This window comes from Megalobrama amblycephala, linkage group LG3, assembly GCF_018812025.1.
Source record: "Megalobrama amblycephala isolate DHTTF-2021 linkage group LG3, ASM1881202v1, whole genome shotgun sequence".
NCBI classification, from domain to species: Eukaryota; Metazoa; Chordata; class Actinopteri; order Cypriniformes; family Xenocyprididae; genus Megalobrama; species Megalobrama amblycephala.
The window spans coordinates 45,146,764-45,168,170 of record NC_063046.1 but is presented as its reverse complement, the minus strand read 5'-3'; the positions used below and the strand labels follow the sequence as shown (position 1 = coordinate 45,168,170).

At 38.3% G+C, this 21,407-nt stretch overlaps 1 protein-coding gene across 1 annotated transcript in view; it reads right to left on the bottom strand.

Annotated features, from left to right (window-relative positions):
- LOC125265431 overlaps positions 1–20,797 on the bottom strand; it is a 54,505-nt gene extending 33,708 nt beyond the window's left edge. Inside the window, exons 1-3 of the mRNA XM_048185650.1 lie at positions 20,761–20,797; positions 19,838–20,108; positions 18,905–18,992 (exon numbers count right to left, since the gene is read on the bottom strand). Coding sequence (XP_048041607.1) covers positions 18,905–18,992; positions 19,838–20,101 — 352 coding nt within the window. The 5' untranslated portion in view covers positions 20,102–20,108; positions 20,761–20,797. The remainder of the gene's footprint in view (positions 1–18,904; positions 18,993–19,837; positions 20,109–20,760) is intronic.
- Between the last annotated feature and the right edge of the window lie 610 nt (positions 20,798–21,407).

The window sequence follows — 21,407 nt, the reverse complement described above, 5'->3', positions numbered from 1 at the left end:
CTTTTAGATGCTTCCTTATTAAAGGTGCTCTAAGCGATCCCGGGTGGAGTAACTATCTGTTGACGTTCCAAATGTTGTCAAATAAAACAGAGGCTAGCTAGACCCTCCCTCCGCCTCCTCCTCCTGCCCTCCCCTCCATGCTTTTTGAAACAGTCATGAACGCGCATTTAAAATGTAAATAGCTTGCGTATTGACGCTACTTGTCGGTTATTGGGTGGGGTGCTGTTTATTGTGTTTAGTGGTCCAGGCGACTACAGAGACCACATTTTTTTACAGTGTGTTCAGGGGACAGGCAGCTTTCGGATAGTGAGGAGATGTTAGCTGTATGTGACAAAAAATGTTTTGGCCTAAAAACGCCTGACATCGCTTAGAGCACCTTTAATTACATTGCTGCATCATAATCAATCTAACAGTGTTCTAATCACATTTCCATGTTTTCATGTCATTTTTTTTATTTTTAACATTAATTTTCCTAACAGTCTTCAGATATTTTCATTATCTCCATGACGGCCATGCCCCTCCCCCTGCGCATGGCGCCATTGAGTAATCGATTAAACGTTTTTGAAAACTAACGATGATCGAAATGAAAAATTGCCAAAAATGCCCATCCCTACTCTGTACTCCCCTCAGTTGAGGGTTGTCCTGCATAGTACTTAGCTCTCTAAGCTGGTCAGTGGTTGAAGGCCTCTCTGAGGATTTATTATCTCTATTAGGATCAGCCCCTAGGCTGTTATACACACTCCTTGTTGGATTCCTTTTGAAGTACACAGCCTCCTCAGTGCAAATAATCATGTGCTGAGTAGATCTTAGGATTGAGCAGAGTGTTACTCCCCACATTAGCAAGGGTAAGTGCTAAGCTGAGTCTTGCTCTCCAGGATGCCTGTCTCTATGCTCTGGTTTGAGTTAGTCACTGCCTCTTTTGCATATCTTCTCTGAAGAATGCGTTTGGAGGCTCTGTGATCAGACAGGTTGTTGGCCAAGTCTAGGTTTTGGTAAATAGACCAGGTCAGGCCTACCTGGTGGCAATCAGGGTCGAGTACGTTCCCCTGACAAGTGACTGGCTAGGGTTCCCTCTGGCCCCCTGGCCACATTCTCTTAAAGGCACCCTTTTTCTTTGGAAGGATGCTTGGTTCCAGAAGCCCTTGTGCGGCCTTCTGCGGAAGGCCTCTTTGAGGCTTTTTGCTTGGGCTGTTGGCCATTGGAAATGCTGTCACTGACAGCCTATGTATGACCCGTAGGGGGAGTGATTCTGGCACTTCAGTTGAAACTGCTAGTTCTGACGTTTGTCTAGCCATTTGTGGCATGCACTCCCCTCAAGCATGGCGGCTTATAGTTATGTACGGCTCAGGTTATGTATGTAACCATGGTTCCCTGAGAACAGGGAATGAGATTTCCTAGCATTTCCTAGCATTTCCTAGCCATGCATTTGGGCTGCCTGCTGAACAGTCCCTTCAGACGATAAGATACCAACTGGTTCTATAGGCACTCCTTATATACTTTTGGGTCGCGCTATGATGACATCATAAGATGTCGCCGGCCAATAGGATTGTCGTGAGTTGATATTGTTTCAGACACCGGTTCACACAGAGGCATTCCCCATAGCGTTTTCGAACACAGGGTCTCTTTCCCTGTTCTCAGGGAACCATGGTTACATACGTAACCTGAGACATTTTCTTTATTTTGTAAAACACACAACATTTTGTTTTTACTCAAAATGCACACATACACAAATGTACACAAATAAAAGAAGACATTCTAATTAACTCATTTTCACATGAAGCCTTGTTGACCTGCTTGATTTCTCCTGTCTGACTCGCTGCTTAGAGTGGTTTGCGTCTGCAATGCCGTATAGCTTTGCTTTGAATCTCTTACTTTTATTGAATCTCTTACTTTTATTCATTTTTGCTTATATTATTATTACTTTATATATAATATTGCCTACCACATTAATCTGACATCACTAGCTTGTAATCTTTGAATCTAAATCGCTGTTACAACGCATTTGCATCTCGCTAGCTTGTTAACTTGTAATCAGTCTCTCGCATGCTCCTTTCTCAATGCGTTCATGAAACAGCTGTGTAACTCGGATCAGTCTACAAACACAGTGAGTCATGTCATCCTCTCCCAGAACCTGTTCCTGTTCCATTTGCAACATGTTCAGCATAGCTCTCTCTGTTAGCAACGAGGGATGTACATTAGAGCTTAGATTCTCTGCCCGAGCCCGAGCTCGGACTCGACCCGACCCGACCCGACCCAACCCGACCCAACCCGACCTGATATTTCCCGCCACCGTCCTCGGGCCGGGTCGGGTCGGGCCCTTGATAAAGGTGTGACGCATCACACCTGCTGTGCAGCTTAAGAACAAAATGGAGCTTGAAGAAGCAAAGAAAAAAATTAAAACAGAATTAACTTTGAGCAAGTTTGGAGGAAAATCTGAGGTATGGAAACATTTTAAACTAGTCGTGGGGAGTGAGAACATATGTGTTGGCTTTGTCTCGTGCATTAAATGCGGCACGCTGCTCGCCTATGACAGCAAAAAAAAAAACGGGGACTTCTGAATAAACAAACAACGCAGTTTACATGCTTCTTCCTTGTCGTATTATTCATTAAGATAATAATTAATAAATGCACGCACAATTATGAACTTGATAAATGTTACAGATGTGTTTTACTAAGAATCTTAATGTAGCTACGTCCAGTTAATCTGATTAACGGATTTACATATTCATAATTAATCATAATTAATAATCATAATGAGTTATGAATAATTATTAATATTTCCCATTTGAGTTAATTCGCTACATGAATTTTGTTTAGTATAAATTGTATCTTAATTTTAATAAATTTTTCATCAACCAATTGCCTGGATTTAATACATAAAAAGCAATATAGCAGACAATGTAATAATGACAGGAGGCGCCGGTGCGCCGCAGTCACTTACACCATTTGAAACTCGTAACACGCTGTCACTGAATTTACAAATGCACATCTTGCTTGTTGCTCACACACATATTATGTTGAAATAACAATATGTTGAAGTTACATTATTATTAATAATTAATCTTTAAGAATATTTGATTGAATGCTGAATAATGTGCTTGTTCAATTTAATAAAATTAAAACTTTAATTATGATAATTAAAATATTGATATTGAAAAATATTAATTGAATATTTAATATTGAGTGGCCAATTTTTGCTCATTTATTAATAGTATATACAGCTATGGAAAAAATTAAGAGACCACTTAACACTGATTTCTGAACTTGGAGTGGTCTCTTAATTTTTTCCATAGCTGTATATATATATATATATATATATATATATATATATATATATATATATATATATATATATATATATATATATATATAACTGCGCAGCTCCCCCCTGTAGCCTAAATGATCTAGCACACCAGCACCTGCGTTTAAAAAAATCTGGCACCACCCCTGGTTATAACGGCCCACATATTAAAAATGGTCGGGTTTAAATCGGGCTTGCGCTTATAATTACAGGCCCGATCTAAGCTCTAATTTACATGTCATAAATGTAGGGAAATAGTCAGGCTGACAGAGAGAATCTCAGAATTAGAGACATGCATCCAAACTTTAATCGAGGATAGTAAGAATGCAGGGGCTTCAGATACTGTTTTGGATTGCGACTAGCTTAGTGAACTCTGTACATTTTTCGGTTCTGGCTGTAGAGCCCACACAGCAGGGCACATGGGTAACGGTGAGGCGGCCTAGCCACGGAAAACACCACTCATCAGTAAGAACATCAAACAGGTTCTCTCCACTCAGTGACGCATCCACTGAGAATCCTGTTGAAAGTGCCCTAGTTATTGGCGATTCTATTACACGGAACGTGAAAATAGAGACACCAGCCACCATAGTTACGTGTTTGCCGGAAGCCAGAGCACCTGACATCAAAGCAAATTTAAAAGTGCTGGCTAATGCTAATCTTAAATACTCCAAAATTATCATTCATTTCGGCACAAATGATGTTCGACTTCGCCAGTCGGAGAACACTAAAATTAACATTAAAGAGGTGTGTGAACTCGCAAGTACAATGTCAAGAGAAGTAATTTGCTCTGGCCCTCTTCCTGTTCGTTGGAGTGATGAGATAGTTAGCAGATTATCATCACTCAATGGCTGGCTGTCTAAGAATGGCACATAGTCTTAGAGCTGAAACATGACAAACTGAGGCCCAGGACAGGACAAAGTAGCAGACAGACTGGCTAAACCGACCGTCTGCTAGCTGCCTCACGTTACAGAAGTCAGATAATTCCCAACACATAGAAACTCTTACACCTATATATTATCACATAGAGACTGTGTCTGTACCCCGAATTAATAAAAACAAAAAAACTTCCAAACCCATTTAAATGGTAAAAATTTTATTGATTTTCATCAAATAAAAAAGAGATAATAATGATAAACAAATGATAAAGCTTGGGTTGTTAAATATTAGATCACTTTCTTCAAAAGCACTTATTGTAAACGATATTATCACAGACAATTGACATTTGTGCTGGTTACTGTACTAGCTGCAGATAAAGTCCTTGTTGTTGGTGATTTCAATATCCATGTAGATAATAAAAAAGACTCATTGGGATTGGCATTTACAGACATTCTAAACTCTATTGGTGTTAGACAACACGTGTCAGGACCCACTCATTGTTGTAATCATACTTTAGATCTACAGTAATATTTAAAAGCATCTGGTTTCTCCCAAGGTTTTTTTTCTCTCCATTTTAACTCTTAAATGCATACCTCGGGACTTTAGTGACCCGGGACTTCATTCACTACCCTCCTCCTCCATTTTTTAAAGTTAGACATCAACCTTGGTATTCCTCAATCAATTCATTATAAAAAATATAACAAGAAAAAAATCATAAAATTATAAAAGAATGCCTATTTTTGTATTCATTTTTTGTAAAAATTGTATAGGGTCGCTAACAACCCGAGGTGTGTATGAGTGTACGTATATTTTTTTCTGCACAACAATAATTGAATCTTAGATGATGGAATAAGTGCAATTCACCTTTATTCCACAAAGTGGCAATGTCTGATACACAATGCTGACTCATTCAGACAGAAAACGAAATAATAAGAGAAACATGAAATGGCTCAGCGATTTACTGCAGAGCAAGTACTGAACGCAATCAAATATGACTGTAGCTGTTACTGGATTGATCTGGTGAAGCTGTTAGCGATCGAAATATTATTTTGAAGATGTTGAAAATTATATAGTTTTGAGAATAAGTTTGAGATCGTGAATGAGCTAATATTCATGACCTCAAACATAAAACTAGCCCATTATTTGCTGAATTTACTGGGAAATGAGCTCTGACGAGGACAGTGATGATGGCATAAAACATCTGCTCAAACTGAGCCCTTTCAAGCTCCAAAAGGTAACAAAATATGCTTTATTTTATCCTTCTGTAATTGTTACTCTAATATCAGAGGAGTTTTATATTATCGCGACAGGTAGAGATCCTTCCGTGTTAGATATAGATTTGGATCGATAAAGACCCGAATATGTAAGAATGATAGGCGAAACAGTCATGCATTTAAGGGTTAACATCTATTTGCCACCTGATGTCACCTGTTGGAGTTTGGGTTCCTTGCCGCTGTCACCTTTGGCTTACTTAGTTGGGGACACTTGACATATGACTTGACATTTGACTTGACATTTTATATTCAACAGTGCTTTGATCTGCCTGCATTGACACTATATAAGAGCTGCTGTGCAGCCAAAATTATATACCAGTTATCAATGTAAAGCTGCTTTGACAAAATCTACATTGTAAAAAGCGCTATATAAATAAAGGTGACTTGACTTGATATTCTATAGTTTCAATTGATATATTACTTATGTCTCTATGACAAAAAATAACAGAGTATTTAAATCTGATTTGATGCAATGTGAAGAAAATTCTGCAAAATGTGCCGGCACGTTTCCAGACTTCAGAGTGTTAAAATACAGTAGATATGCTTATTCTATGCATTTTGGGCACTTTTTGTGTGAAATCATATTTATTTTGTCCATCAGAGGTGTGCTTTCACTTTAATTGAGCGTTAGCAGCGCAGCAAAAATAGACCCTAGCACTGAAGCGATCGCAGCACTCCTGCTTCTGCTCCTGCTACTCACTGCTGCGCAGCCTCTGCATGCGGTGTGAATGCTCTCATCTCTTAACATGGGCGCCGAACAAATTATGCACTGCTTATGTGTCAAGCTTATTTGTTTATGTGCACAATTTCCCCGCTTGAAAGGGAGAGTAACACCATCAACGGAGGACTTAACTGGATTCCACTCATCTTTTTATTTAAAAGCATCAAATATGCCAGCAAGAAAGGTGAAAAACCTCAACACCCTTAAAATTCGCAACAAAGAACTACAATCAGCTTGAAACAAAAATTAGGTCATGAAACCTTCATGATGTTGGCCCCCCACCCAACGCAAAACGTCGGCAAAACAGTCTCAATCATGTGTGCTACATTTGTGCTGGTTTGTGCCGTAAAAATTATTGTTTGTGCTGTTTTGGTTTTTTAGATATTAAAAGAATATTTATAGGTCATTCTGAGGTCACCCAGCCCCCCCACATGTTCCAAATTCACCGAAAAAAAGTCTCAATCGTTTGTGCTGGTTTGTGGCGGTAAAAGTTTCGTTTGTGCTGCTTTCTATTTTAAAATATTAGACTTTGAATTATAGGCGGTGACGTCACTCAGCCCCCCCACATGCTCCAAATTCACAGAAAATAGTCTCGTTTGTTTGTGCTCCATTTGTGCTGGTTTGTGCTGGTGAAATTTCCATTTGTGCTGCTTCTTTTTAAAATATTAAAAACATTGGGTATTCATTCTCAGGTCACTCAGCCCCCCACATGCTCCAAATTGTGCTTCGTTTGTGCTGGTAAAAGTTTCGCTTGTGCTGCTTCGTTTTTTTTAGATATGTCTATTAAAATAATATTTATAAAATCTCAGGTCAATCAGCCCCCCACATGCTCCAAATTCACCACAAACAGTCCACAAACAAAACTTTTACAAGGAGGTGGACTGTTTGTGGCACAATCCCACAATCACAATCCCTTCCATTGTTTTCTGATATTTCTGATATTTTAGGTTTTTCCAATGAAACACAAATTATGTTATTATTCATAAAAAAAAAAAAAAAAAAAAAAAAACCTGCTTGTAATAACGAGTGAAACATGTTGCATCATTAGGTTTTGCTTTTTTGATGCAACAACTTTCCGTTTCTGACACACGCTTGTCACTGAAAAGAAGGGAAGCAAACAGAGACTTAATTTGAAATCACATTGCTCCTACTATTTCTGTTGAATGTCTGTGCTTTGGTATATAGCCTAATAGTCACTATAATATGCCCTTATGCGATTTGCATTTGCAGCCATTCAGTGTCATTCATTTCAATGCAATCAATGTCTAATATTTATAAGCCGAGGCAGCACAAATGAAACATTTATCGGCACAAAAGATTGCGACTGTTTGTGGTGAATTTGGAGCATGTGGGGGGCTGATATTATTATATTATTTTAATAGACATATCTAAAAAAACCGAAGCAGCACAAACAAAACTTTTACCAGCACATGCCAGCACAAACAAAGCACAAACGTTTGAGACTATTTTGGGCAAATTTGGAGCATGTGGGGGGCTGAGTGACCTGAGAATGAATACCCAATTATTTTAATATTTTAAAAACGGGAGCAGCACAAACAGAAATTTCACCAGCACAAACCAGCACAAACGGAGCACAAACAAATGAGACTATTTTCGGCAAATTTGGAGCATGTGGGGGGCTGAGTGACGTCATCGCCTATAATTCAAAGTCTAATATTTTAAAATGGAAAGCAGCACAAACAAAACTTTTACAGGCACAAACCAGCACAAACGATTGAGACTATTTTGGGTGAATTTGGAGCATGTGGGGGGCTGAGTGACCTGAGAATGACCTATAAAAGTTATTTTAATATTTTAAAAACCGAAGCAGCACAAATGGAAATTTCACCAGCACAAACCAGTACAAACAGAGCACAAACAAACAAGACTATTTTGGGTGAATTTGGAGCATGTGGGGGGCTGAGTGACGTCACCGCCTATAATTCAAAGTCTAATATTTTAACCCTCTGGAGTCTGAGGCTGATTTGGGGCCTGGAGAAGTTTTGACATGCCCTGACATTTGTGCTTTTTTCAGTTGTTCATAAACATATTAATGGAAAAAGTGTCATTACACTGTATTCAGCACAAACTAGGCTACAATAATATGTGAGGAACATGTATGTACATGTTTGTGTTTTTGAAGGAATAACATTTATGCGTGGTTGTTGAAAAAACAAAAAACTTAAGTCACTGAAATAAGGCCAAAAAAAGTATAGTAAATCTGTGTTCACAAGACTTTAGGGTATTGGAGGTTGTAAAGTAGAGTTTTTGCTTCAAAATTATGTAAAAATTATGCTGCTTACTCCTTCATATAAAACAATATATTGATTTAGTTTTTGTAAGACACTTTTTGCCAAGAAACACAGTATGCGAGGAGGCGTGAATCACCACTGAAAATGGCTCATTCTCACCTGTGAAGACAAAAGAATTGGATAGTAATGAGCTGAAATGACTTGCATATTAATGAGGCCTTTCAGTCAGGTAGGCTGTGAAAAAAACCTTCTGTGATGTCTCAAGCTCATCATGATATATGAAACATACAGAAAAATATTATTACAATATAAAGTAATGGTTTTATATTATACTTTAAAATATAATGTATTTCTGTGATGCAAAGAGTCTGAATATAGGCTTTTAGTTTAAAAGCATGCGCATTTGGAGAAATATTGGATTCTCATATACTTATGTCAATTTTCTATACAGAGTAGTTATATTTATTTAATATTCATTGTCATTACTATGAGCACTGGTGTTTTCAATTCATCCTTGAAGTCGGAGGGCGCTCTGTGCATTTTAGTCCACAAATTCATCTAAAAGAAGCAGAGGCTATTCCATGAATGGAGTTTCCAATTCATACTGCAGCCGGAGGGCGCTAAAGAAACAAAAACTCATCTAAAATTCATCTATAGAAGAAAAGAAAACAGGAACTAACTGCATGTCTTCTAGAGCTCGCTAACCATTGCTTTAACATCCAAATAAACACTTTTCGAGACAATAAATACACGATTGAGACGATGAATGCATGCATTGCCTCAGAATTTGCGTCTGAATAGCGCTGGCTCCGTGGGTGTGGCCGCATTAGCGGATAATGAGCTGAATCACGGATTTCTGACATGGCTCTCTTTTCATACAGATTACATAAACACAGAAGGTTTGTTTTCGATTTGACTTACATGATTTAAAACCTGACATCTTAACGTTTTTTTAGACATAAGTGTAATTTTTTTGTCATTAGTATTCACTAAGTTACAGTTCATTTTCTAAGAACTATCAGATTGGACTTCGTTCAGAGGGAGACGAGAGATCACGCATCATGTTAGTTTTCTTTATTTTACAAAAAGCACAACATTCTGTTTTTACTCTGAGTGTACACAAATGAAAGAAGATATTCCACAGATTAAAATGGTGTATAACTCTTAATTGTATGTGCAACATTGACGGAGTATTTTGAGTCTCTTTCACACTGATAAGAAAATAACCACGGTGGTATCGCCGGCGATACCGTCAGACCTCAGAGTGTTAAAATTGAAAGCAGCACAAACGAAACTTTAACCAGCACAAACCAGAACAAACGAAGCACAAACGATTGAGCCGCGCTCATCCCAGCACTAGATTTTCTTCCGTTTTCCTCTTTTTTCCGCCCCATGCTCCGATTGGCTGAGACTACTATAGTTATTTATTTATTATTTATATTGTTTTTCATGTTACTTATTTATTTATTTATTTATATTGAATTTGTAATTAATTTATATCTTCTTCAGTTTGACTTGACACCTCCCACTCGATTTTCCTTGGATACACATGGAAATCACAATACTTAGAAGGCAAACTGTTTGGCACTATTAACTGTAGACAAGTTAGATTGTTCTACTAAATTACTTGCTCATTTGCACAGTTTTGGAGTGCCCTTTTTAGAATGTGCACTGCAGCTTCTGCAGCTCCATTCCTGTGTGGAGAATCAGCTGGATGGATTTTCCACATCCACCCCGTTCCATTTTCCATGTGGCCATTTCTCCTAGAGCGGACTTGTCGATGCCCTCCAAGAATTTGTAAAGCTCCTGTAGAACTGGTCTTGCCCCAATGAAATTGGTTCCTGGATCTGAATAGATCTTCTTAGGATAGCCCCTAACTGCAGCAAATCTTTTGAAGGCCATTAAGAAACTTTCAGTTGATTGGGTGTTTGCCAGCTCTGCGTGGATTGCTCTGCTTGACATACAGCAAAAGACAACTCCCCAGACCTTTATAGAAGCTCTTTTCTTAACCCTCTGGAGTCTGAGGCTGATTTGGGGCCTGGAGAAGTTTTGACATGCCCTGACATTTGTGCTTTTTTCAGTTGTTCATAAACATATTAATGACACAAGTGTCATTACACTGTATTCAGCACAAACTAGGCTACCATAATATGTGAGGAACATGTGTGTACATGTTTGTGTTTTTGAAGGAATAACGTTTATGCGTGGTTACTGAAAAAACAAAAAACTTAAGTCACTGATATAAGGCCAATAAAAGTATATTAAATCTGTGTTCACAAGACTTTTGGGTATTGAAGGTTGTAGACTAGAGTTTTTGCTTCAAAATTATGTAAAAATTATGCTGACTACTCTTTCATTTATAACAATATACTGATTTAGTTTTTGTAAGACACTTTTTGCCAAGAAACACGGTATGCGAGGAGGCGTGAATCTCCATGAATAATGGCTCATTCTCACCTGTGAAGACAAAGGAATTGAATAGTAATGACCTGAAAAGACTTGCATATTAATGAGGCATTTCAGTCAGGTAGGCTGTGAAAAAAAACTTCTGTGATGTCTCAAGCTCATCATGGTATATGAAACATACAGAAAAATGTTATTACAATATAAAATAATGGTTTTATATTATACTTTAAATATAATGTATTTCTGTGATGCAAAGAGTCTGAATATAGGCTTTTAGTTTAAAAGCATGCACATTTGGAGAAATATAGGATTCTCATATGTTTATGTCAATTTTCTATACAGAGGAGTTATTTTTTATTTATATTCATTGTTATCTCTATGAGCGCTGGTGTTTGCAATTCATACTGCAGCTGGAGGGCGCTCTGTGCATTTTAATCCACAAATTCACCTAAGAAGAAGACGATATTCCATGAATGGTGTTTACCAATTCATACTACAGCCGGAGGGCGCTAAAGAAACAAAAACTCACTTAAAACTTATCAATAGAAGAAAACAACAGGAATTTACTGCATGTCTTCCAGAGATCGCTAACCATGGCTTTTTCATTCAGATAAACAATTTTCAAGGCAATAAATACACGATTGAGATGATGAATGCATGTGTTGTCTCTGAATTTGCCTGTGAATAGCGCTGGCTCCGTGGGCGTGGCCGCATTAGTGGGTAATGAGCTGAATCACGGACTTCTGACATGGCTCTCTTTTCATACAGATTACATAAACACAGAATGTTTGTTTTCGATTTGACTTGCACGATTTAAACCTGACATTTCAACGTTTTGTTAGACATAAGTATGAATTTTTTGTGATTAGTATTCACTAAGTTACACTTCATTTTCTGAGAACTATCAGATTGGACTTCGTTCAGAGGGAGAGGAGAAATCACGCATCATGTTAGTTTTCTTTATTTTACAAAAAGCACAACATTTTGTTTTTACTCTGAGTGTATACAAATAAAAGGAAATATTCTATAGTTTCAATTGATGCATTACTTATGTCTCTATGACAACAAATGACAGAGTATTTTAAGTCTGTTTTGCTGCAATGTGAAAAAAAACCTGCAAAACGCGCCGGCGCGTTTTTAGACCTCAGAGTGTTAACATCATCTTTCACCAGGTAGGGCCCAAAGAGATCCACTGTTGTAAATTCGAAGGGATTGGAACGCTAACTTGATCTTCTTTAAAGACTTGCACTCTTCCACCACAAGCCAATAGCCCAGAGTCTGGACTCTTATAGACTACCAGCCTGTCTCTGGTGGTGTTTGGGAAGGTTATACCTTCTTGCGCAGCAAGGAAAATGTCTTGTAGGGTGTCTTCTCTTTCTCTCACTGAGATGGCTCCTATTGAAGAGACTGCCTCCCACTTTGGGTTGTTTAGGGTCCGATCCTTGCCAAGGAACTTCTTCACTGCTCTCCAAACCCAAGCTACTGTTTTAACTAGTCTGGATAGATCACTGAACTTCTCCATAATGAATAAGTTTTGGACAGCTAATCCTGCAGGTGGTCTCCTGGGATTTATTTGGACTTGGATAAGATCCTCATTTTGCCTTGATAATTCAACTGGTTCCTGCTGTTTTGATTTAGACCTTGTCAGTGCAGCTGCAAATGCCTTCTTTTGAAACTTACTGATGCTTTCTTGGGCAGAAGCTGCTAAATCCTTTGCTGACTTGATTGGCCATTCATCTACTGGTAAGCTCAGGAACTTCGGCCCATTCTGCCACTCTGAATTTTCATCAAGATTTTGAGGATTAGCCCCCCTAGTGATCATATCGGCAATGTTCTGCGGACCTGGTATCCACCACCATTCTTGCGCCTTCGTAATTCCTTGGATTTCTTCAATTCTGTTAGCGAAGAATGTTTTGTAGCCATAGCTTTCTCGCTGTATAGCGCCAAGGACTGTTTGGCTATCAACCAAATGGTACCATTTTCCAACTCGAATTTGGCAATGCTGCTCAAAGTACTTCCGCAGCTGTGAAGCGAACACTGCTCCGCACATTTCTGCTTTGACAGCATCTCCTTTGCGGTCTAACGGCGTCAGTTTGGCTTTGGACTCCACAAGCTTGGTGATTGATCCCTGATCAGAGTTCCATCTGAGGTACATTACCGCACCATAAGCAGTATCACCTTCGCTTTCATCTGAAAAGGTTATCGCCCAGGGTTCATCATTGGAATCTGGAGGAGTTAAAGCTCTAGTGAATTTAATCTGGCCAAGCTGGATGTATTCCTCAAAGAGCTTAACGGCGTCTTCTCTTAGACCGTCCGAAAGGGCAGTATCCCAACTTTCCCTGACTGGAACTTTTCCATCTTCCGCCTCTTGGAAAGCTCTGCAGACTAGAATTGCTCCCTTCTGCTTGGCGGGAGTCACTAGGCCTACTGGATCATACACACCTGATATCTGACTCAACAACTCCCTATGTGTCAGTGGATTTGGTGTTTGGGTTCTGACTTGCTCTTGTGAGAGATTTTGACCAAGTCTCATTTTCTTTTTTCTCTTTGAGAAATTGATTGATGTCATCTTTCAAGTCATAACCCAGGTCAAGTGCTTTATTGTCATCCTCGTGCATTTGGTTTGGTAGAACCATGATCTTTTCTTTGATTACAGTGGGCTCATTTTCAGAGTCACCCCTCCCACTTTGACCTGAGAATACCCATGGCTTAAGAAGAAATCCTCCTGCCTTTTAAGATCAGCTCCACATTTGCAGTGATGAACTTCAGCTGGTGAAAGTCGTTGTGGGACGTGAGAATGTTGTCAACATAACTGTCTTGATGGAGCACTCTGCGCTCTTCCTCAGGGTGAGCAAAGGATGGCAAATTAGAAGTTTCACGCATTGCCAGCTACGCAATGCACTCTGCTGGCTTGTTTCCAATGTTGACTCGTGTGACCGCATATTCCTCCAGCTCCTCGTCTTCAGAGTTTCGCCAAAGGAATTGGTGCAGATGCATTTCTCGGTCCTCTAACCAAACTGAATTATACATCTTCTTGATGTCTCCTAATGCCGTGTACACTCCACTCCTGAACCTCAGCAGGACAGCATGTATCTGGTTAAGAAGGTCTGGACCTTTCACTAACAAATCGTTCATGCTGACACCTCTGAATCTTTGGCTGCTGTTCCAAACAAGCCTCACTGGTGTTGTGACTGAGTGAGGGTTAGGAGCAATAGGATGGCTTACATACCACACAGACCCAATCCAATTAGCAATTGTGTCTTTGGATAACTTTACTGCAGCCCCTCTGTCAAGCATGTCCTGCACTTCAGCGCTATAAGCAGCCTTCCATTCTGGTTCTTTGGCTAGCTGTTTCTCCATCCTCAAGAACGTAGCCTCAACTGCTCTCCTTTTGTCTGGCAAGGAAGCTGGGTCCTCCAACCAAGGATATTTTGCGAGCCAGTGTGGCTCCTTGCTGTGGTTGTCTTCCGTGACATAAGTGAGGCCTTCTCTTACTATTTCGAGTTCCCTCTCCTCTGCAAGAGTCATTTCCTTTCCACCAGGTTGGCAATTTCCACAGCGGCAGCCACCACATTTAGGCTCACATGCTGCGCCAATGGAATCCCACTTCCACCACTCCGGAAAGTCTCGGGTGCTGGTTGGTGTGCTTGATTCATGAAATCTGGCTAATGGCTTGTTTGGTGGACAGTACTCTGTTACTTCCTCATACTTCACAGCTGCCATTCTCATTGACCTTGCGAAGTGCGTTTTAGACCTGTGAGCTGATACAGCAACCTCTTCGAAAAGCTTGGGGTGAGTTCCTCCAACTGTCTTTCCCAGTGGACCGTCCTATAGAACTAGGTCTCCAACCACCCTGACTCTCTGTGGGGCTAGCTGGCCTTCTCGATGGCTTATAAGCATTTTGACTACTTTAGGCCTCTCAAGTTTGACAAGGGGCACATCTGGAAAGAACTTTTGCAATTGCTCAGGTGGCACTGTTTTGTGAATCTCGGCGATGCTTTCTAATCCATAGCAAGCCAACTGATGTGACCTGAGAGTGCCCTGGAGTACCCTGGAGAGTTTTTATTCAGATTTTTAGAAGATAATACTTGGTCTTTACACAAACTTTTATTCCTTTGACTCCATGGATGACAAGAGTGATTCTTTCACCTCTCAGGTTCAGACGATTTGCTGCACTGTGTGTTACATAATTAGTGTCTAATGCTAAGTCAATTAGTGTCCCCCAAATTTTCTCTCCCGCATTAGCTGTCATATTGAGAAGCATCATGATTACTGGCAGTTCCAGCAACCCACATTCTGCTAGTAAACTTAGCCATTCTTTCATCACATCGAATGCTCTTGCTGCAGTGTTTGAGAACACACTTTGGCATTGCTGTGCCAAGTCTGGTGAAAGTTTACTTCTTGATCAAGTCTTCTTGTTTCTTGTCCGATAGCTTTAGTGACCAGAACTGTTTGCAGAAATAGAGCTTCCTTTTATGTCTAACGTCACCACAGACTACACACCCTGATTGGTCGTTGCTTGATTTTGTGGACTTTGTTGTTGCCCACCTTGGCTCGGATCTTGAATCCCTTCTGTTTGGTTCCTCAGCCATTAGCTGTTCAATCTGCTCGTAAATTCTCTCTTGCTTTTTGAGGAATGCTAACAGATTATCAAACCGGTTGTCTAGTGTGATGGAGTTTTGCTGGTCAGAGACATAAACAAGCCATTCCTTCTTGAGACTCGGGTAGTTTCCCTTCGAGTGACTTTGTCACTAAAGGATTTTTAATAGCGCCAGTGTTTCCAAGGTCACTCAAATCTCCAAGTGCCTTTTCTACTGCTTGGATTCATTTGACTATTTTCCGTGGGTGGTGACTTCTTATAGCAGGCATTTTTTTGCAAATCCTCCACTATTTCAATAGCAATAGCTGTCACATTTCCATAGCGATTTTCCAAGACACGGAAAATGTCCTCTGCTGTATTATAAGTGGTGAGGCGAAGATCACTTACAATCCTCTCTTCGAGACTGTCAAGCACCTGGATCTTCTTAACCTCCTTGGAACAGTAGGCTCGCCCTGCTTTTGAAGTGCTTCCCAGTCTCTCTTCCACCTGTAAAAGTCACGTTTGTTACCAGTGAACTTTGGGAGGGATGTGGGCTTTAACTTAATTGTTGCCACAGGGTAGCTAGAGATCGTCAGTGGAGGTGTGATCTTCTCTGCCTCTTCCTCTTGTCTCGCATGAATGAAATCAGCTTTTCTCAAAACTAATCTGGTAACGCTGAGTTCGAGACTTCTCAGACCTTGGCAGAAGTTATTTTGATCACCTGATGGGATGCACCGCTGCCACCAGCTGTACTGGTCTTTTGCAGTCTTTACTAAATTTTGAAGGTGACTGAGCATGAAATCGTATGCTTCGTGATTGCGATCTGGAACTACTGCTGCGACACGTTGACTTTACTTGACTTTATCATCCCAGCACTGGATTTTCTTCCGTTTTCCTCTTTTTTCCACCCCTTGCTCCGATTGGCTGAGACTACTATAGTTATTCATTTATTACGGTTCCACACTGCACGAGTCAGCAGAGCATAATGTCAAGTCAAACTGAAGAAGATGCCATCATTGCCCCCATACTCTTAAATAGGGCACTATTTATACAGAGGGAACAGCCATTTATAATGGTTTACGAAACCATAGTGAATGTTGTCGAGTGCTCATTCCATCCTACAATGTACCGCAGTAATGAGTGTACAACTGGTGCACGCTCAATGGCTGGACAATACCCACAATGCACCGCGGAAGCAGTTGAATCATCTATCCTTCCCTACAGTGTATTATACAGGTATAAATTCATTTTAACTTCCTTATTAAATAGTTAAATTAAGGTTTATACATGCTAGTTTTCATGACAGAGGTCAAGTGGACTAATGTAGGGAATTGTGAATGAGGGTATAGGGGGCGATTTCGGACACAGTCAGCCTTTGCTGGAAAGCTTGCTAGAGGTGTAAAACGAGAAAAGAGTGAGTGAAGTAAAAGTGGTTGGCAGTGTTTTAACTATAAGTTCAAGGAGTTCAAGTTCAAAAGGCCATGACCCAGGGTTAATTGAGGGGGAACGAGTAGCAGGAGGGTGTGAGTATAAAGAGGCAAGTATTGTAATTTACACATATTATTGACCCATGACACAAGACTGAGAAGGTCTAAAGAAAAACAGAACAATGGCAAGCAACAAGCACCGTCAAGCAACTTCACCAGAGCCAATGAATGCAATGAAGACATTTTGGAATGGGTAAGATTTTCCTTACAAATTCCAATTTGGTGGATGTATTGCATCCTTCCAGGATCCGTGTACCAAAACAAGGAAAACAGTATGAGGATTGGACTTTCAATGATTATTAAACAAATTTTGAGATTAGTCTACAACAGGTTTAACCTGATTCTGGTATTGTGGATCCTGAGCTTTATTTTTATTTGTAAAAGGGAGTATGGGAGATTTCAAAAGAACTATGCTGGTCATATATGGACTTCTGGATTGTGTCATTGAAATTCCACAAGTGAGAATTGAAAATCTGATGATTGCCTTCAGTGTGCTAGAGATACCAATTGCTATAGTACTAGTTCCAGATCTTGTAAATCCAATTAAGAAATTAATAAAAGGACACGGGAAAATAAATTGAGAGTAAAATAATAATAGTTAAGGGAATAATGTGGGTAAGGAATAGTGCTGACTATTTTGGCAATTGTACATAAAGTATAGAAAATTGAAATGCTGATAATTCCTTGGTTGGGATTATTTGAAGTATTGTTCCACAGACAAAAAGTGGAAAGAGTTAACGACATTGGGCTTTTTTTAGACAGGAACAGATGTCAGATGAAGACTGAAGCTTTGTGAGCAACAGAGGAGAAGGGAGGGAAACCTATGGGCTCTTCATTAAGAAGGATTAGAGGGATGATGGATTTTACCGAGCATGAAACCTTCTCTTAAAATTTAGATTATGTTAATGTTATTTAGATTATGTTATTAATGTTGTACATTAATGGAGCTCAATAGGGGTGAAAACACAGAAGGTTTCACTAATGATGATTTTACTGATATAGAACCCTCAGATTTATCAATACCTGAAATTGATGACTTTACATCTTTATAGATATGATCAATTGGCTGACTTTGTCAAAACCCGAGACAGAGTGACACTGAAGTATAGGAATTACCTGGAATGGCAGATGGTAGAAGATAGAAAGCAAATGTGGATAGAAGATGTGACAAAAACTGTAAAGACCATGATGGGAAAAAAAGTGCCAATCTGGAGCATGGCAGAGAGCAAACTTAAAATAATGGAAGTACTCGGAGAAAAGCAATGTCAGGAAAAGAATCAGTAGAACTAATGTTCATTGAAATAAGGTGGAGAAAGTGATGGATAGCAAATTGGAAGAGTGGAAGCAGGAGATGGAGCAGAAGGAAAAGGAGAACATGTGGAAAATGTAGGAAAAATTGAGAAATGTTGTGAAACCCAGAACCCAAAATAATTGAACAGAGGCAATGTTGGTTAAGTGGTGAAGAAATAATTTGTTGTGGAAAATCATGGTCCACATCAATAGGAAAAATTCATTATTAATGTCTAGAAGGGTAATTAGATTTAAAATAAAATACAATAAAATAAATACATAAATACAAATAAATATCATCTAAATTTAATCTAAGGCTGTGGCTGAACGTCAATTGTAGTTCTTGTTTTTTTGTTTGTTTTTGCTGTTCTTTGTTTTTCTTTCCTTCAGTGATTCTTGTTACATACAAGTATCAGCCACATACTTTTCATTTCATAAAATTAGGGTTGAACCACTGTAGTCACGTGGACTACGTGGACTCTCAGATTTCATCAAAAATACCATAATTTGTGTTACAAAAATGAATGAAGGTCATACGAGTTTGGATCAACATGAAGGTGAGTAATTAATGACAGAAGTTTCATTTTTTGGTGAACTAAACCTACAGAAATGTAGCTCTCCAGGAGTAGGGTTGGGGACTCCTGGTACAGAGACTGGAACTCTAGGAACTTTAATTGAATACACCTAATTCAGTGCAGTGCATACTGAATTTACTTACCCATGTTGGTCTGTTTGGTCTGTAATGAGTCAGATGCATGGCCAACAGCTTTAGAGTCATTCTTCACTTCTACTAGCTGTTTGATGTCCTAGAAAGATAAACATAATAACTTACTGTATTAGGTAAATCCCAAACTAAGATCAAATTTCACATTGGTTTGAATTGACAAAGAAACCATTTGACCATCTTTTCACTTCTGTTTTGGGTTTTATTCACATTTATGTTTTCATGTCTTTTATTTTGTTTCCCTTGTCATTGTTATCCTGTCATGTGCTCTCCATGTCCATGTGTTATGTTCTCATTGTTTGGTCTAGTCATGTGTCCTTGTTAGTCATTAGTCTTTGTGTATTTAGGCCCTCATGTTTGCCATGTTATCTTGTCACGTATTTAGTTTGAATGCTGTTCCATGTTCCAGGATTATGGTTTCTAGTCAGGTTTCTAGTTCATATTTATTTTTATTTATTTATTTATGTTTTAATCTTTGGATTAACTCATGGTGTATGTTTTTATGTTTGTTATTTTTTCATTTTATTTTTATTTATTTTTTGGGATTATCACCATTGAGTAACACTTAATTTTAAGGCATTTAGTTGCTTATTACATATTACTAGAATATTGGCTATTTATTACAACTTATTAGCAAATATGAATGCCTTATTCTGCATGATTTTAGTCCACATTCTTAATCCTACCCAATACCTAAACTGCTTCCATGTCAGCATAATTACATTACATTTTAGTTGATAAAATGCTTAGATCATAAGATACTTGTATTAATGAGCAGTTGTAACAAATAAAATGGTACAGAACATTTATTTTATTTTTTTTTATTTACAGTGTAATGCTGTAGACAACACATTATCTTTGCATTGTACTAATCATCAGTTTATTTTCTTTTATAGAAGCATTAGTTTTAGGAATGTTTGTTTTTACCTCTGTTTTAGGGGTTTGATCTGGTGATGTAAAAGGATCTGAAATTGGCTGCATATGAAATGTTTTTTCACTGACTTCGTTTTTAACTGGATAACAACTGTCATTATTGTTAAGGACAGAGTTCTTTGCATGTTTGCTTTGTTTAGATTCATTAAGTTCTTTAAAAGCTTTTGTATTATGTTCAGTCTGATTGTTGGCATCTTTGGTGTTCTTTTCATCTTCACCAGGAAGGGAGCCCAGGGAATCTGGAGTTGGAGCTGTCATTTTATCTCTAGAGATAAAAGCAAATATTTTACACATCAGGTCTTGCAGCACACAACATTGATGGTACAAAGTTCAAACAAACTTACTTAAATATGTGTGACAGAAATAAGTAAAATACCATGTTATTCAGAATATTTTTTCCCATAATGTTAATAAAGTTAGAGATTGTTTGCTTAGTCTTGACAAAGAGTTCAACAGAACTTGTTTGCAAAGATAATGGAAGTCTGTACCCTCAATCTAGTAAATCACATGATACCTGGAAAACTAAAGTGACACTAGGAGAATGATTGTACTTGATGCAGTCTACATCCAAAATAGAAACATTTCAGTTGGAGCAGGTCTGTTAAGCAATTCAGTGTGTGGCATGTCTATTAACATTTATCATCTTACAAGTTTAGTTAACAAGACTTGGTTAACATGAATCTGAACAATGTACTATTCAACAAAATGAGACCTGTTGTCAAATTTCTCCATAAGAAAAAACATTCATAAGTTTGTAGAATGTTTTCTAGAAGCCTGTCAATGAGTAATGTTATAGTGTGTATATTATAGTGTGTCTTGTTCAAATATAAAAAGTAAATAATGCTGTTTTTAGAAGTAAGAAGCTAAATGGAAACAGGGTAGATAGATTTGATCACATTAAGTAATTAAATTCAAACCTGAATGTTGTAGTCTCTGTGTCATCTGTCCACCTCCTGAAGTTCAAATAGCAAATGAAAGTTCTCTGTTGCCGTTTATATAGACATGTATGAACAATACCTCTCTTCCTTGAAATCACATGACACATCAGGAAGTGAAACTTTTTATTTATTTATTTATTTTTACTTGAATATTTGAGGCATGCATAACAAAATTGCAAATAATTTTTGTTAAAAGTTTTAGTTTTTTTTTAAATCATATATATTTTATAAATCTTTTTTTTTTCCATTCTTGTAAAAAAACAGTTTCCCATTATGATGTGTCATGTGATTTCAAGGAATACGTGTAATGCCAATAATATCACTGAACTGAGCTATGTACCTCATAGCCAAAATTGAACTGAATTTAACAACTGATGATCTTAAAGGATCTGAACTGACTTGAGCTGAATGATGACACAATTATCATTTTAGATCTTCAAACTGTTTCATCAAAGAATTTTTGTCTTATCACTGTAAAGCTGTTTTGAAACAATCTGTTTTGTATAAAGTACTACTGAAATAAAGGTGACGATATTAGAAAATCTTTAGGTTTTTTTTTTTTTTTTTTTTTTTTTACGAATGGAAAATAATGTTTTATAAAATGCATATCATAAAGGTTTTATTCA